This window comes from Sesamum indicum, linkage group LG6, assembly GCF_026168435.1.
Source record: "Sesamum indicum cultivar Baizhima isolate 11 linkage group LG6, ASM2616843v1, whole genome shotgun sequence".
Taxonomy (NCBI): domain Eukaryota; kingdom Viridiplantae; phylum Streptophyta; class Magnoliopsida; order Lamiales; family Pedaliaceae; genus Sesamum; species Sesamum indicum.
The window spans coordinates 6687712-6703448 of NC_142662.1; the positions used below are offsets into that span (position 1 = coordinate 6687712).

Here is a 15737-nt window from a genome sequence, read left to right on the forward strand (position 1 = left end):
TAAAATAAAAAGCAGAAGAATCGTTAATTTACCACTCTCTGTTTTTTTTTATTCGGTGTTACGACTATCTCATATTACATTTATCCTTACAAAGAATGCGTCTATACTGATATTTCACCTGAGGTGATATTGAATACAGTATTTAAATATATACAGATGTAGATGACCACTCATGTATCTACATGTCATATTAAAAAATAGATAATTAGTCCCCTTATAAAAAGTAAAAGAGCAATTTACCCCCTTAATATTTATAATATGTGCAAAACACCCTATTCACGCCAGTGGTGTTTCTTTTTTTTATTTTTTAGTTATTTTATCTTTATTTTATAATTGCTGAATTTTATATCTTATAAATCACCAGAATTTATTATATATTATTTATATGTAAAATATATATATAAAAAATAAAAAATCATCGTCTTCCTCATGCAACGCCCCCCTCCCCAGATCCACCTGCTCCTCCCCCTTTGCCGCCACCCCTTTATTTTTTCTGTATTTTTTTTATTTCTAAATACTGTATATACACATGTATATCTATATATGCGTATGTATATTTTATGTATTACTTATTGTATAAATTTATTTTTGTAATTTTAATGAATTTGAGCCATTGATTTAATTCAAATTGATATAAGCCATTGATTTGTATATCAAATATATACTGTTGATTTAAATCGCAAAAAATATAGACCATTGAATTGTTTATTAGATCTGAACAGCTGTGTATATTTAAATAAAACCTAACTATTTGTAATTAAGGATATAATAGTCATTTTATAGCTAAAAATAAAGCAAAATCGGACCCCATGTGCGTGATGTACACCGCTTACGTCATCCTACGCTGATTCCAACCCTATAATATGTGTTTCGATCGAAATTCAAATATGCACCCAATTGTTGATTGTAGTATTATCCTAAAACCTAGATTTATTTTCTTTCTCTTCTCGATTCACCGTCGTCCGACCTACCCACTGTTCGGGACCACCACCAATCAACTCCCTATCCTCCGACGAGTTGATTGCATCCAAGCCCATCCATTTTCATGAACTATTCGGTCGGTTCTTTTCGTTTTTATTTTTGCCACTTTTTCTCCGCGCTCACCATTAGTTTTTCTGCCATATTTCCATCACCAGCAATCATCTCGCCAGTAGACCATCACCCTTGTGTTCGCTCCCAATGGCGCACACATCCTTCCGATCAGTTTTCGTCAACGGTATATTCACGTCATGGCGTTATCATCGGTTGACTTCTCCTTTATGTTTTAATTTAGCGACAATTTTAGTCCTATATGTTTTAATTTAGTGGGAATTTCAAGCCTTTTGACCAGAATTATCAGTCAGCAGCCATGTGTTTAAGTTGAGATCAGTTGGCAATCGGAAACCTAAGCCCCAATTTGTATGCTAATTTTTGAATAATTTTGATCCAAAGGACCAAAATTTCCATTAAATAGAAATATATAGGACTAAAATTGTCAATTTAGTAATTATATGATTAAGGGCAAAAGACAATTTTCGTCCAACAGCTATAGGCCACTTTCCTTTTAGTCTCGTAAGTATCTAGGGTTTCAATTTGGTCCCGTAAAACTGAAAAATTCGCAATTTCAGTCCAAATTTCGCCAAAAAATTTTGTGGGTCGCCGGAAAAAGTCACATGCGATGCATGTGACTTTTAAAATTAGGGGCTCGATCCTGATTGGTTGGAGAAGCTTATGTGGCGCATACGTGGAAATAAAAAAAAAAAACGACGAAAATTGAGCTCGCGATTGTCAACAAAGGCGGAGGATGGCTTTCGTTAAATCTTTCCACAGAGGTGACCAAAATCGATGGGACTGGTCTCAAAAGATTCGAAAGAACGAGAGGCGTTCAACGATGGTCTTTCGAGCAGGTGGTTCGTTCAGACGAAGAAGAATAAGCCGGCGGAAGGTGCAGTCGCAGCGGACGACGATCGAGATCTTCAAAATGATGGATCTTTGCACCTAGTTGATGAAAATGGATGAGACTAGTCCCATTAAAACCGTAGTGAGGAGACGAATCCAATGGTACCAATCCGCGATCGTGGGTCGTCCTGTCGCCGGTGAATCGACGGGAATTGTCCGCGGCTGTCAATTTCAAAGCCCAGTCGCTGTCGTGGTGGGATCTCAAAATTGGTTGAAGGGTTTTGTTCTCCTTGCCATGGGGAATCGAATGGTATATGTGGTGGCCAGAAATTTCAAGTAACGGCGGCAGAATTGAAGAGAGAAGGTGGCGGCGACTGGCGGGCGATTTTTAATCCATGTGAGTCGTTTTCTTTTTTTTTTTTTTTAATTTCCACATATGCGCCACATCAGCTTCTCCAGCCAATCAGGATCGAGCCCCCAATTTTAAAAGTCACATGCATCGCATGTGACTTTTTCCGGCGACCCACAAAATTTTCGGGCGAAGTTTGGATTGAAATTGCGAATTTTTCAATTTTACGGGACTAAATTGAAACCCTAGATATTTACGGGACTAAAACGAAAATGGCCTATAGCTGTGGGACGAAAATTGTCTTTTGCCCTATGATTAATTTTGCCACCACTATATTTACAGGATTAATTTTATAATTTGCCAAAAACTTTTGAGTTGTGGTTTATTTGCTCTCTCCTCTCTCTTGAAAATAAAAGAAGGGTTGAAATGATTACTTTCTACATTCATTTTGAAGATTAATCAGTAATATGTTATTTTGTTTTCTTGTTAACTTTGTTTTATAGGCTGAGAGACAACAATAATGGATTCGAAACTTAAATCAAATATTATTTTTGAAGTTTTCTTACACTCTTTGTTTTGAAAATCCATAGCTTGGATCAGTAGATATGTTATATTTTAAGAGTTTTTAAGTTGAATCATAATTTTTGAATATTATCGATTTTTATAGAGATAAGAATATGGGTAAGCTACAATATGATGTATTATCGTGCAATTTGCTCCTGAAATCTATTTATAATTAATACACATGTAATATTAGTTTGGAAATTTTGTTATTTGGATTAACTCTATAGAATAAAATACGTAATTTTTGATCTTGTCAGACGTTAAATCCTAATTTATCGTATCATTTATTTATCTCATACAACAGAACGAACAAGATCTAAAGAAATATAAATTATAAAGCAGAACATAATATTGATACAAAATAAGGAGTAAATTAATCAACTTTAAAGGGTGCTATTGATATTAGATAAAAATTTATGGACTACAAAATAATCAAATATCATGAATCGGAGGGGCAGAGTGAGAAATTCAATTGTTGAGGGGGCAAATTTAAAATGTTGAAAAAATGAAGAGACATTATTCACTTAGTTTGGGCGTGCTTAATATTCTTTAAAAGTTTATTTTGATGGGCCTTCTTCAAATACAGACCAATATTACTGGGCCTTGAGTCGAACCCAGCCCATTTAGAGCCCTAAAGCGAGGGATTAGAAAAATGAAAAACGGGGGAAAAAGAAGAAGAAGAAGAATAGAAATTGCAGCGATGACTTTCGGCGGGAAAGCACTAAAATTTCACATTCAGCTCTTGAAATTCCCCCCAATTAATACCCAGTTGTACTTGGTTTTTGAGTGCTGTATTGTTTCAAAATTCATTTTTCTTGTGTAATATTCTGCATAAAAGTTGGTTCCACTAAACCATGTCTCGTCGACGGAAGGTGGCGATGGGCGGAAACGGACAAAACGGTGAAGTACTGGCAATCTCAGAGTCAACGATGTCGCCGCCTCTGGACGTTGAGCCAGTACGGAAAAAACTCCGCGAGCGATGGGAGTTAGCATCTGTTCTCAACTTTCTGCACGTAATAACACTCATTTCTTTTATTTTCCGTTGTCATGATCAGTTCGTCTTCTCATTCTTATTCGACCTTTCAGTTATTCAATTTTTTCCTTTTACGAGCTGTTTCCTTCTTCCTTTTAATCTGCATGGATGATGCATTTCAGTGATAAACAACCTTTATACCGGAACTGTTTTGCTTGTGGTACACTAGTCCAAAAAGGTTGGACATTGCTTCTGTGGTGGTAAACTAGATTATATTATTTATGCATTAGTTTGTATTGTTAGACAAAGCTTCCATCACGGAAGCAGGGAACTATTATGATAGAGTTTTCTCATTTATGTATCGCTCTACTTCAGCATTTGGTCTAAAAAAATGTACTTACTGTACAAATACTTGATTATACATGTATCTGTATATCACACCGTTCTGTTATAGACCAGGCTTAAAAAAAATGTGTAGTTTCCGGACTTCTATTATGGATAATTTTTTATGCATGTACACTGATCTCTGATGTTTTTGCAAAATGCTCATACAGGTTTTTGAGCCGGTTATTGGGAGTGATCTGAAGATATCTGCTGAAGATATAGAAACTGCATTAATTGAGCAGAATAACATACTTGCTCAGCTACATATAGATCTTCTAAAGGTTTCATTTGCATCTCTTAACAACATGTACCTGTAAATTAAGTTATGGTCCTTTTCTGTTTTTGATACTTCAAACTTTTAGTAGGCATACCATAAAATTATCTGAAAATTGGTGAATATTTTCTGGAATCATGGTAGAGTTTCCTGATCATGTCTCAAGACATGGTATTTAGCAAGCTCGCTGAACACTTGTTGAGAAATTTTGGATTGAGTTATCATCTATAATTTTCATAATCAGCTTGCTAACTAGCTAATACTCAAATCACACTGTTACATTTGAAGTAGGGATAGGATACTTTGTTACTATTTTACCAAATATAGCAGCTTCATATCCTCATGGAGGATTTAATAAACTGGAGAAAAATGGCTAATCATTCATAACTGCTGATTTGTTTTTTCTTCTATCTGTTTCTATAAAATATAGCTGATTGAACTCTTTTCAGGGAATTCTCCCAGTGAAAACAACAATGAAGTCTTGTGATGCTTGGATGATTGCTCTCAGTAAGACACTCTCAATGTGGTGGCCTTGGGTAAGCCAAACTTGTGATCCACCCTGCCATAATGTGATGTGCTTCCAATGCCAATAAAAAGTAACCCATCCAATAGTATTTAACATCCAAAAAACTGCCAAATAAAAAGCGTCCCATGATGGAGATACTTCCTGGATATTGGAAGATGCTACTACACTTTCTTGCTTTGCAGGTTGCAGAAGGGGATTTTCCTGTCACTGCAGCCAAAGGGTACATGCTACTTTTTTTTATTTTTTAGTCATTGTGTCACAGTTCTATTAATTTAGGGATTTCACTGTTTCCTTCTCATTTTCTTGTTCCGTCACATGTCAGGGAGGAGATATCTATCTACAAGGAACTTGAACCAACAACTCGTTTACTTATGCTTAAAGCTCTCTGTGAAGTTCGTGCTGATGTATATAACCAGGATCTTTCTTTGTTGTATGCTTATATCTATATTTTTACTGCTGCTATATCTCCAGAGAAACTATTTGGTCCCATTGTTTCCATTATAGCTGCAGGTGGACTTGCAGATCTTTCTGATAATTCCACCAACATAATGTTCACAAGATAATTCTTTGAGTTTTCATGTCATGGTTCTGATAATTTGTTTCCTTCGCAGCAATATGATGCTGTGTCTTATATCAACGAGACAATGAAAAATGGTGCAGAAGTTTCTAATTTCCGAAAGGACAAGCTTGCAAGCAATGGAAATGGGATTACATTTTGGTAATCCTATGGTCATCATGTTTGTAGAGTTAATTGATAGTGGTGGTGGTAAATTTGATTTTCTTTGTTACAGGTATGATGGAAATGAAACTATTGGTCACAGATTATACAAGGAGGTACTCCTCTTTGAAAAAGAGCGAGCCAAAGGTAGGGGTACCCTGCCAGCAATCAATTCTAAATGGGAGACCCTTGCAACTAATCTTGAAGAGTTCAACAAAATTGTGGTATGTATACATTTCTGTTCCTGAATTCCTCCTTGCTGTCAGATTGCATTCATTCTTTACATTCTCTGGATGGTAGAACGAATTTTCGTCTAGTGAAGTTAAGTGGGAGGTTGATCTCAGCAAGTCCGTCGCGGCCAATGTCATTCCTGTTCTTGAAAAACAGTGGAAGGTTAGTAATTTGAGTTCTTTCCACAACTATACTTGTTCTTGTTTTGTTCTTCTGATGGCTTCACTTAATGGGACATTTCATATGTTACTGCCTTTGACAGAAGAAACAAAGGGCACAACACCGGAAAAGAAGGGAACAGATGCTCCTAAATGGTTTCCGAAATTCTGGAAAAACTCGATCTAGCCGTAATCACAAGCCCATTGATTATAGATTTGGTATGAGATTTTTTTCTTTTTAAAATTCAATTTGTTGCATATCCCAGCCATGGCATAAACTAAATTGAAGTTGCCTGCTATAGCAATAGATGTCTTCTTTACTTAATAAACCACCTTTGTTCACCATGCCACACACCATGGACTATCAGCTTGATCTTTGGTTTATCTCCCACTTGTAGAGGGAAATTTTGCATATTCCAAAAATGTGTATTTCCTGAAAACATGACCCTCTGGAGACAAAGCATGCACATCAGTTAATGTCAGCCTTATGATGCAGGATAAAAGTGGTTGCACTTCATAGACTTGTTCCAAATGTTGAACTATTGTTTACATGTTTTTGGATGCACTTGACATTGCGTTGTTTCCTATGTAGCCTAAATTGAATTGTCGAAGTATTTGCCTACCATCTTGTTTTCAAGATTTATTTTTATTCCATGGAAAATACGCAAATTCGTTCTATTCAATTCATTATTTCCAATGTCAACAAAAACATGAATATAGAAACATAAATATTTTCTTTATGCGGATCAGTGTCTCACAGGACTAATCCTGCATCTACATGTGCTTGCATGTTGTAAATCTAATGAGTTGTTCTCTTAAGGTGTGTATCACTATACCCTCTCTATTATGAGGTAGATTGGATATGTACCTGGAAAAAGTTGCGCAAACTCTGTTAAAGTATTTTACCACCTGCTCTCCCTGATTCTTTGACTACTGGCGCTATTAAATTACAGATGATTATGACAGGGCAATTACAAAGGCCATACAGTACACAAAGTAAGTATCTACTTCTTAAGCTCTTTTACATTTATGCTTGTAGTTCATGTATATCATTTCTCTTGCTTATCTGAATTACAAGGAAGATGAAGTAATTCTTTCCTGTGTTTGAGAAACTCGAAATTTATTAGACCAGTTAAGTTTTGCCCTGGCTTTCATCAACTAATAGATTAGTGTGGTGGAATATCATGGAGCTGGAGTTGCTAGGGCTCATCCTTTAATTAATTTGATATTTTTGATTGCTAAACTGTCCTTATTTAGGGCATAAAGATAACACACTCCTGCTTCCTTTCAGGATTAATAGTTGAATCTGGTTATTATTTACACTACTAATCACTGAAACCATCATATAACAAATTTGAATTGTACTTGATCAAAGTGAAAAGTAATAACATAGCTACGTCTGTGTCCTGTGGATGGACCTATGGCTGATCAAGATAGAAATATAATCCCATCAAACCCACTGATCTTGACTGCTGAAATACAAGTAAGTTGTCCATGCTCACGATGTGTATAATATGCTAAAGCCTTTTACAACGTCATGCTTACCTTATATTTTCATTTTTCAACAACACTGGACTGTAGTGATTTCTATTTTTCTTGAGTTCTCTTTTTGTTCTGTCTTTCTGTGCTTTAGCAAAAGGAAGACTAGTGAAGAGAGAAAACAGGAAGAGAATCAGAGGCAATGTGCCAAAAGGATGGGAACTGCCTCAAATGGATCTTATAATTCTGACACTACCTCAAGAGATGGTGAATCCGCTGTAAGTGATGCTGAGAGAGACAGTCAGCAAGGAAGTGATGATGCTGATGACTCCAGCCAAGTAGAATATGATGGGGAAAGGGAAGATGATGGTAATCAGAATGGGAACAGAGATCACCAAAAAGTCCACTCCCATGAGCAAAATATGCTGTTTCTCCACAGGTCCAAGGGGTTGCGCTTCAGTAAGAGGCTTGCTGGAATTCCCGGTCATACTGCCCCAGAAAGCATGAATTTAGGTGCCAAGAACAGGTTGAGGCAAAGGCCTTCTGTTAATACTGCTGTCGAGTCTGTGGTGGTTCCCGACTCAGAAGATGAAAGCTCATCGGGAGATGAAGACTATCTTGGAAACTGATCCAAGTTGTCATCAACCTTCACCATCGTTGATACATGATGATTTTGGAAGAATCTTCACGCTGCTGGCAAGAGAAGTTTTGATGCAACTAACAACAGCATAGAGTTTTGGCATTGTAGTGAATGGAAAGTTTTGAGACATTTGTAAAGTAGTTCTAGTTGTCTTAATTTGTCTTTTTGGTGCTGAAACCTTGAAGTACTCTGCAACCTCTTCTGCGCCCTAATTATGTTATAGTAGTTGGAAAACAGAAGGTCAGCAGAGTGTTAGTATGATATGTGGTGATGTAGCTTACTTAAGTTTTATCATATAAGGCGGCAGTAGTGATTTGTTAATAGCTGGCTCCTTTGCGAACTTGTTGCTTGCCATGCTACGTAAGGCAAATCTTAGTCATCTAATCTACTGAATTGATCACTTCAGGGGAAGATTTTGCTTTATCTCCATATCCATTGTGTGAAGTATACATGACATAAGTTATATTCAGTCAATATTTATGGTTTCATTCCTGACAATTTTTTCATGCTACATTTCAATTTGCTTGACTCAGTGTTTGGGTACTCTCAACATTCAGCTACACTTTTCCTCTTTAGTTAAAAGTTCAATGTTAGATAAATGCTGGTCCATACAACTCTGCCAATTTGACAACCACTGATTCTCCGGATAAAAAGAAATGGAATTACCATTTAAATTTCAAGAACAATTGAATTGTAAAATCTGGTACTATGATGGTCGACAGGTTTCAAGCTACAAATATAATCTAATATTTTTAAATTTTTGTATTAGTACATTTCCTATGTCTTGAAATCATTAATTTTTGAAATTAGCTATCAAAAGTCAGGATGGCCGAGTGGTCTAAGGCGCCAGACTCAAGTTCTGGTCCTCGTGAGAGGGCGTGGGTTCAAATCCCACTTCTGACATTTTCTTCAACCTTTTTAATTTTCCACTACTTTTTTGATATACTTCCATCTCCTTACAGTTGCAAAAGTTTTTGTGCAGAAAAAAAAAGGAAATTCCATATTAAGAACTACAAAGTATGATTAAGTCAATGGCTTTGCCTCTCCTCTCTCTCCACTTAAAGCCAAATACACAATTTCCCTCCCTACAGTACTCAACATGAGCACCAGATGATGTTATCCTAAAGATCTTCTGCTATAAGTTCGTCTGTTTCCATCTGATGCAAAACCAATAAATCTATTACATGAAACATATCTTTGGAGAATGGCTTTGAATGATCTCCTGACATGAATTCTTGAACCACACTATTCACCTCAATCAGACTGCAACCCGGTGTTTTCTTCATGCTTTTGCTTCTAATGAACTTCCTCATTCTTGAAACCCCGTCCCACCTTCCAAGATCCGCATATATATTTGCAAGCAAGATAAGGTTCCCGGTGTCCTCTGGTTCAAGCTCTAGTAAATTTTCCATTGCAATAACAGCAGTCTCAAGATTCCTGTACGTCCTGCAGGAACTCAACAAAGATCCCCATATTGCTGAATCAGGCTTCATTTTCATGCTTGTTATGAGTTTTAGAGCTCGGTCAATATGCCCTGTGCGCCCAAGAAGATCTACCAGACAGCCATAATGCTCAATTCCAGGCTCTATCTTGTAATCATTTTGCATGCAGTCAAAATATTTCATTCCATCATCCAACAAACCTGCATGCCCGCAAGCTGATAAGAGGCCGACGAATGTGATTTCGTTTGGTTCAACATTTAACTTCTGCATCTTCTGAAACAGTTCAATTGCTTCATGACCTCGGCCATGCTGTGCTAGCCCAGCAATCATAGTACTCCAAGAGATAACATCCTTTTCCGACATCTTATTAAACAGCTGCAGAGCTTGGTTCACACTGCCACATTTCGTGTACAATTCAATCAAAGCGTTGCATACACAAGTCTTCTTCAATAATCCCTTTTTATCTGCATAAAAATGGATCCATTTTCCAAGTTCCAGGGCTCCCAATTGAGCACAAGCGGGCAAAACTGCGACCAAACTGACCCAATCAGGCTGCATTCCTGCCATCTGCATTCTTCTGAATACATCCAATGCATCACCAAAACACCCCATTTTTGTGTAACCGGATATCATTGCAGTCCAAGAAATAATAGTTTTATTTGGCATCTGTTCAAATAATGCTCTTGCTTTCCTCACTTGACCCAACTTCATGTGCCCAGAAATAAGGCTGTTCCAAGAAATCACATCTCTGTCGCTCATTTCATCAAACACCATATGGGCCTCATTTATTCCATCACACTTCACATACATGTCCAACAATGAATTCCCTGTCATATTGTTACCCATCAACCCAAATCTACAAACATGTGCATGAACTTGTTTCCCCAAACAAAGATTGAGAAGTCCTGCGCAGGACCTAATAACAAATGGGTAAGTAAATCTATCAGGAAAAATTTGCTCTTCAACTGGTAGAAAGTGTCTCAGCATTTCCTTATACACATTAATTGTCAACACGTACATTTGGTTGTGCGTATAGGCTCTAATCATTGCATTGTACAAGAAAATATTTGGTTCAAGAACTCTTTTAAATAGTAAACTAGCATACTCAATTTCTCCAGTTTGATCACATATATCCAACATTCTTGTCACCAAGAAATTGCTTTGTAACAGTGAAAACTTCTCCATTTGGGCATGTATTCTCTTCAAGTCTACTGTGTTATTGCATTTCCTTAGCATGGGTATAAACATATCTTCCAATCCTCTCATTGTCAGAATCCCCACCTTTGCTGCCATTCTAAGATTAGTAATATAATAAATTTGATCTTTCTGAAGAAGAAACTGAATCTTTTCTACGGCATCGGCTGTTGCTTTTCCAATATGTGTTTGGCTGAGTTTGGTCCATTCAATTCACAGGCTTACTTGGCGATAATATTTTGGGGAGAAAAGGAAGAGCCGACGGAAGTTGATACAAGAATGTCTATCTTGCTGCAAAAATGTGGACCCGGAATCCTAATATTTGTGAAGTTGTCTGGTTTTTCTGCTGGTAGGGTTTAAAATAAATAATAAGAAAAGGATTTCAGAAAACCGAGTTCGCATGGTTTGTTATGGCTTGAGATCCTATTGAAGGTTTGAAGTGGAGAGCAGAACTGATCATTGTAATATGCAAATCCAGCAAGTTGGAGTTTCATTAATAAGAGATCGGCAGAAATTGGCAGAGCTTTTGAGGAAATGTTCACAAAGTTTGTTATACGATGAAGCAAAACAAGTACATGGAGCACTACTTAGAATGGGTTATGAGTCTGATCTAATGATAAACAATGACCTTATAGATACATATGGAAAATGTGGCAGAGCGGACAAGGCTCATTCCCTGTTTGATAGAATGCCTAAAAGGAATGTTGTTTCGTGGACTGCTTTGATGTGTGGATATCTGCAGGTAGGCAATGCCAAGGATTCATTACTGCTTTACAATGAGATGGGATATTCAGACGTAAGGCCTAACGAGTACACCCTGTCCACAAATATCAAAGCATGCGGGATATTGGGTGCTGTAGAGAGTGGAAAACAGATCCATTCCATGTCTAGCAAAAGTGGATTTGAAGGGTATCCTGTGGTTGGAAATTCAATCATCGATATGTACTTGAGATGTAGAAGAATTGATGAAGCTGAAAAAATGTTCTATTCAATGCCAGTTACAAGTCTGATAACATGGAATGTTATGATAGCAGGATATGCGCTATCTGAAGGTACGGGTGCCAAATCTTTGCATTTCCTTCAGGAAATGCAGAAACAAGGAGAAATTCCAGACGAGTTTACACTCTCTAGCACTTTAAAGGCTTGTCGTGGCCTCAGAGCTATTCAAGAAGGGAGACAAATACATGCCTATCTAATCAGACGAGGGTACTCCATTTTGACCCATAAAATTCTTGCTGGTTCCCTGATTGATCTTTATGCTCAATGTGGATACTTATGTGAAGCACAAAAGGTGTTTAGTAAAATGGAAGCAAAGAGTTTGATATCATGGAATGCTCTAATGGTAGGTTATGCTCGACAAGGATGTTTTCCAGAGGCCATCAGCTTGTTCAGGCAGCTCAGGTGGAGTAGCATTCCTGTTGATAGTTTCATTCTGTCTAGCATAATCAATGTGTTTGCAGACTTTTCTATGGTGGAGCTGGGAAAGCAGATGCATTGCTACACCGTCAAAATCCCCTCCGATTTGGACATGTCAGTAGCTAATTCAATTCTTGATATGTATCTGAAATGCGGTTTTACAGATGAAGCTGGAAAATATTTCAGTAAGATGCTAGTGAAAAATGTAGTTTCCTACACTGTTATGATCACAGGGTATGGAAAGCATGGTCTTGGTAAGGAAGCAGTCCAACTTTTGAAGAAAATGCAGCTAGAGAATATTGAGCCTGACGATGTGACCTATTTGGCTGTGCTCTCAGCTTGTAGTCACTCCGGACTAGTAGAGGAAAGCCAAGAATGCTTCACAAAGTTGTGCAATGATTACCGGGTGAGGCCTAGAGTAGAGCATTATGCTTGCATGGTTGATGCCCTTGGTCGTGCCGGACGTCTTAAAGAGGCCAAGAACCTCATAGAGAAGATGCCATTGAGACCTAATGTAGGAATATGGCAAACTTTGCTTAACGCTTGTAGGCTGCATAAAAATGCTGAGATTGGGAGAGAAGTAGGAGACATACTCTTGAGGTTGGATGGTGACAATCTTGTAAACTATGTCTTGATATCGAATATGTTGGCAGATATTGGGTGCTGGAGAGAGTGTGAGAGATTGAGAGGATTGGTGAAAGCAAAAGGATTGAAGAAAGAAGCAGGACGTAGCTGGTAGAGATTCAGGAATTCATACACAAACCGACAGCAGAATGGAAAGAGGACTCGGAAGAAGATGACTTGAACTTCGAGTGAAAAACTGGCTCTTCCTTTTGGCTTAAGATGACAATACAATTCCTTCTTGAACATTTTATAGGTGCAGCTCTAAATGCATTCTCTGCTGTAGTATTAGCCCCTGATCATTTTCCGCATTTAACTCTAGAAGATTTTCCTTTTCTGCATTTTTGCATAAAATAAAAGGTAAATTACAACTACCTATCCTGAATTTTCTAAATTACAATGACCTCTCTTGAATTTTAGCCTAATGCCCTTGTGGAATAAAAATTATAATTTTATTTATTTTTAATTTTTTTTATTTATTAAGTGGATAATTTTTTTTATAATTTTTTAAATTTTTTCATCCACTCCGTCCGACTTCTTTATATATTTTATTTTTGTTAAAAAATATATATATAGAAAGAGAATAATTTCATCAAACATCAAGAGGTATCTATAATTTTTCAAATAATTTCTAAAATAAAAGGTAAGATGCACTGCTGTAGGAAAGATCTTACGGTAAAAGAGAAAACGAGAAACAGCTAATTGCTTATTATTATCTGGAACCACTATTATGCTGCAGCCTACCCATAATAGAATCCAACTGTCAACTACAGTAATGAAGCAACTCTTATCACAACATCATAATAGGAGACCAGAAACCAAAACTATAATGTCAACTTGCTAGAATGACAAAATTAATTTGAGATACAAAGCTGCAAAAAGGAGTATCTCTGATAGAAAGATAAGAACACTGCAAAATTTTACAGACCAGATGCATATTCAAGCATTGGCCACCATTGGTTCATGTAAGTCAGCATGAGAGCTTCCGTCTTCACTTCTTGAAGCTCCTTCACTAGCTTCTCCAACATCTTCTCCATCCTTAATTGACTCTTGTGTGGCAGTCGAACCATACATCTTTCTCCTGGCTTCTCTACGTGCAGCCTTCATTTCTAATTTGAGTTCTTTAAATTGTTCTTCGAAGTTGGCTTCATCCTCAGGAGAAAAGAAAACTACCTCCATCTCCCCAAGGTCTTGATACATCTTCTCAATCTTAGTTTTCCAGAAAAGGCCCATTTCTGTGTCCATCTTATGATATGGTGTCTTTAGCAAGTATTCATCAATTCCACCAGCCTTGTCTATGCAGCGAAGTGCATGAGTGCTCACCTTAACACGGATGTGACGATCCAAAATGTAGCTGAAGAGCCGCTTCTCCTGCACATTAGGCTTCCAAGTTCTTCTTGTCCTAGCATCACACAGAGAAAAGAAGCATGTGAATGGGAATTCATTCATTTCAGATCGATGGATGAATGGCACATACAAAAAGGAACCAAAACATAAGTAGTTCAATAAACCAAAATAGAAAACAAAATCTATTTCTAATTGAATTCATATACAACTACAACATTTTACCCAAGAAGACCATGAACTTGTTCAATCAATGTCAACTTCTATGTATTACTATTGCTGCAAATCAAGGACAACAAGATTCACCCCAAAAATGCAAATATGCGACAACCACAATATGCTCAGACTGTTATTATTCTACCTTTGTTTACTTCTGGCAGCCGGAATTTAACTATGATGTTTAAAGCTCAGAATATCTTTTATTTTGCTGACTAAGCCAAGAAGTAATGACCATAGAACCCATTCAAACTCACAAGGCCATCCAAGAAGCCCTTCCAAATTATAGAGGAAAGAGCAGATCAGAAGTCCCAACTATCAATGCAACATATTCACACAGCAGCGTTAATTATTCAACTTTCTTGGCGTCATTATACTCAACATCATAAAGAAAAATGTTTACTACAGTAACCACAACTTAACTACAACATTGCGAGTGGCATGAACAACCAAAATGTTACCAAAGAAAACCACAATGGCAACACTAACAGGAACCTAGTCCAAAGCTCATGGAGTTTATCACACAATATGCTGAACCAAATGAATAACTATAATAGAACAATAGACGAATTAATCACAAAAGATACCCTCAAAACATTAGTACAGCTCAAGGATAAAGGTTTGCTCTAGTGCATCCCATAGCAAGGTCCTCGTAATTCATCATAGTTCGAACAGGAGTTAATGTACAAGAGATCTAACTTTTATGATCACCATAGAGTTGAGATACTACCACCAAAACTCCGCTCAAATTGCACCAACCATTCACATCTAGGACATTTCCATCACACTTAAAATGCCCAAGAAAACGCAAAGTATGGATAAGAATACGCATTAGAACCAATTTAAAGAAAAAAGAGCGAAAAATTACAAACAGAAACACGTCTATATGTATGTACAGACTTGTTACCACCATCTTCGCTGACTCGATTCCCGAACTGGATATGTCGGCCGGCGTAAAGGCCGCGGTGAGCTCGGCCCATCACGACTTTGCTATCCGGGACTGATTTTTTCAACTGCTCTTTCACTCCCGGCGCTAAATTCTGCTCACCGCCGACTTTCTTGAGAATTTTCTTCATCATTTCCCTTGACCTGAACGCCATTCTTACACGAACTCCTTTTGTATGCGCTTAGACCAAAATCAGGAGCTGAAATTGGGGTCGTGATTTGGGTTTTCGTCACTGGTTAGGGTTTTTGAGGGAGAGTGAAAATGCAAAAGCGAAGAAATGGATTTTGAAGAAATAAAATAAAAGACAATTTTTTTTTGGAAGAAAAAATGAAAGACCATATGATGAGTGACTTTCCAAAATGTAACAAAAGAATGAAAATGGGA

General features: G+C 37.2%; 4 protein-coding genes and 1 non-coding gene across 5 annotated transcripts; 3 read left to right on the forward strand and 2 right to left on the reverse strand.

Annotated features, from left to right (window-relative positions):
- The first annotated feature begins 3460 nt into the window (after positions 1–3460).
- Positions 3461–8495, forward strand: LOC105164781 (DDT domain-containing protein DDR4). Its single transcript, XM_011083541.3, has 11 exons — positions 3461–3804; positions 4319–4429; positions 4872–4958; positions 5131–5168; positions 5271–5352; positions 5560–5666; positions 5740–5890; positions 5967–6059; positions 6160–6274; positions 7009–7051; positions 7689–8495. Exons 1-11 carry the CDS (start codon positions 3646–3648, stop codon positions 8161–8163), a joined length of 1461 nt encoding a protein of 486 aa, XP_011081843.1. The 5' UTR covers positions 3461–3645; the 3' UTR covers positions 8164–8495.
- Positions 8496–8993: 498 nt separating this feature from the next.
- TRNAL-CAA (transfer RNA leucine (anticodon CAA)) lies at positions 8994–9077 on the forward strand. Its single transcript has one exon. It is a non-coding gene; the product is annotated as a tRNA-Leu (tRNA).
- Positions 9078–9145: 68 nt separating this feature from the next.
- MEF21 (mitochondrial editing factor 21) lies at positions 9146–11030 on the reverse strand. The gene has a single exon (XM_011083539.3). It carries the CDS (start codon positions 10907–10909, stop codon positions 9296–9298), a length of 1614 nt encoding a protein of 537 aa, XP_011081841.2. The 5' UTR covers positions 10910–11030; the 3' UTR covers positions 9146–9295.
- A 246-nt stretch (positions 11031–11276) lies between these two features.
- Positions 11277–13095, forward strand: LOC105164780 (Tetratricopeptide repeat (TPR)-like superfamily protein). Its single transcript, XM_011083540.3, has one exon. The coding sequence runs from the start codon at positions 11277–11279 to the stop codon at positions 12963–12965; it is 1689 nt and encodes a 562-aa protein (XP_011081842.1). The 3' UTR covers positions 12966–13095.
- A 428-nt stretch (positions 13096–13523) lies between these two features.
- Positions 13524–15707, reverse strand: LOC105164778 (Ribosomal L28 family). Its single transcript, XM_011083538.3, has 2 exons — positions 15308–15707; positions 13524–14249 (listed from the first exon to the last, which is right to left on the reverse strand). The coding sequence occupies exons 1-2, from the start codon at positions 15505–15507 to the stop codon at positions 13787–13789; spliced, it is 663 nt and encodes a 220-aa protein (XP_011081840.1). The 5' UTR covers positions 15508–15707; the 3' UTR covers positions 13524–13786.
- Positions 15708–15737: the final 30 nt, after the last annotated feature.

What these genes read in the sequence shown, in the direction of transcription:
- LOC105164781 (XM_011083541.3), top strand. Translation starts at nt 3,646, where the DNA reads ATGTCTCGTCGACGGAAGGTGGCGATGGGCGGAAACGGACAAAACGGT. An exon ending in TCTGTGAAGTTCGTGCTGAT is followed by an intron (nt 5,353 to 5,559) that starts GTATATAACCAG and finishes TTTCCTTCGCAG; the next exon opens with CAATATGATGCTGTGTCTTA. An exon ending in GCCCATTGATTATAGATTTG is followed by an intron (nt 6,275 to 7,008) that starts GTATGAGATTTT and finishes ATTAAATTACAG; the next exon opens with ATGATTATGACAGGGCAATT.
- MEF21 (XM_011083539.3), bottom strand. Translation starts at nt 10,909, where the DNA reads ATGGCAGCAAAGGTGGGGATTCTGACAATGAGAGGATTGGAAGATATG.
- LOC105164780 (XM_011083540.3), top strand. Translation starts at nt 11,277, where the DNA reads ATGCAAATCCAGCAAGTTGGAGTTTCATTAATAAGAGATCGGCAGAAA.
- LOC105164778 (XM_011083538.3), bottom strand. Translation starts at nt 15,507, where the DNA reads ATGGCGTTCAGGTCAAGGGAAATGATGAAGAAAATTCTCAAGAAAGTC. An exon ending in AGCGAAGATGGTGGTAACAA is followed by an intron (nt 14,250 to 15,307) that starts GTCTGTACATAC and finishes GTGTGATGCTAG; the next exon opens with GACAAGAAGAACTTGGAAGC.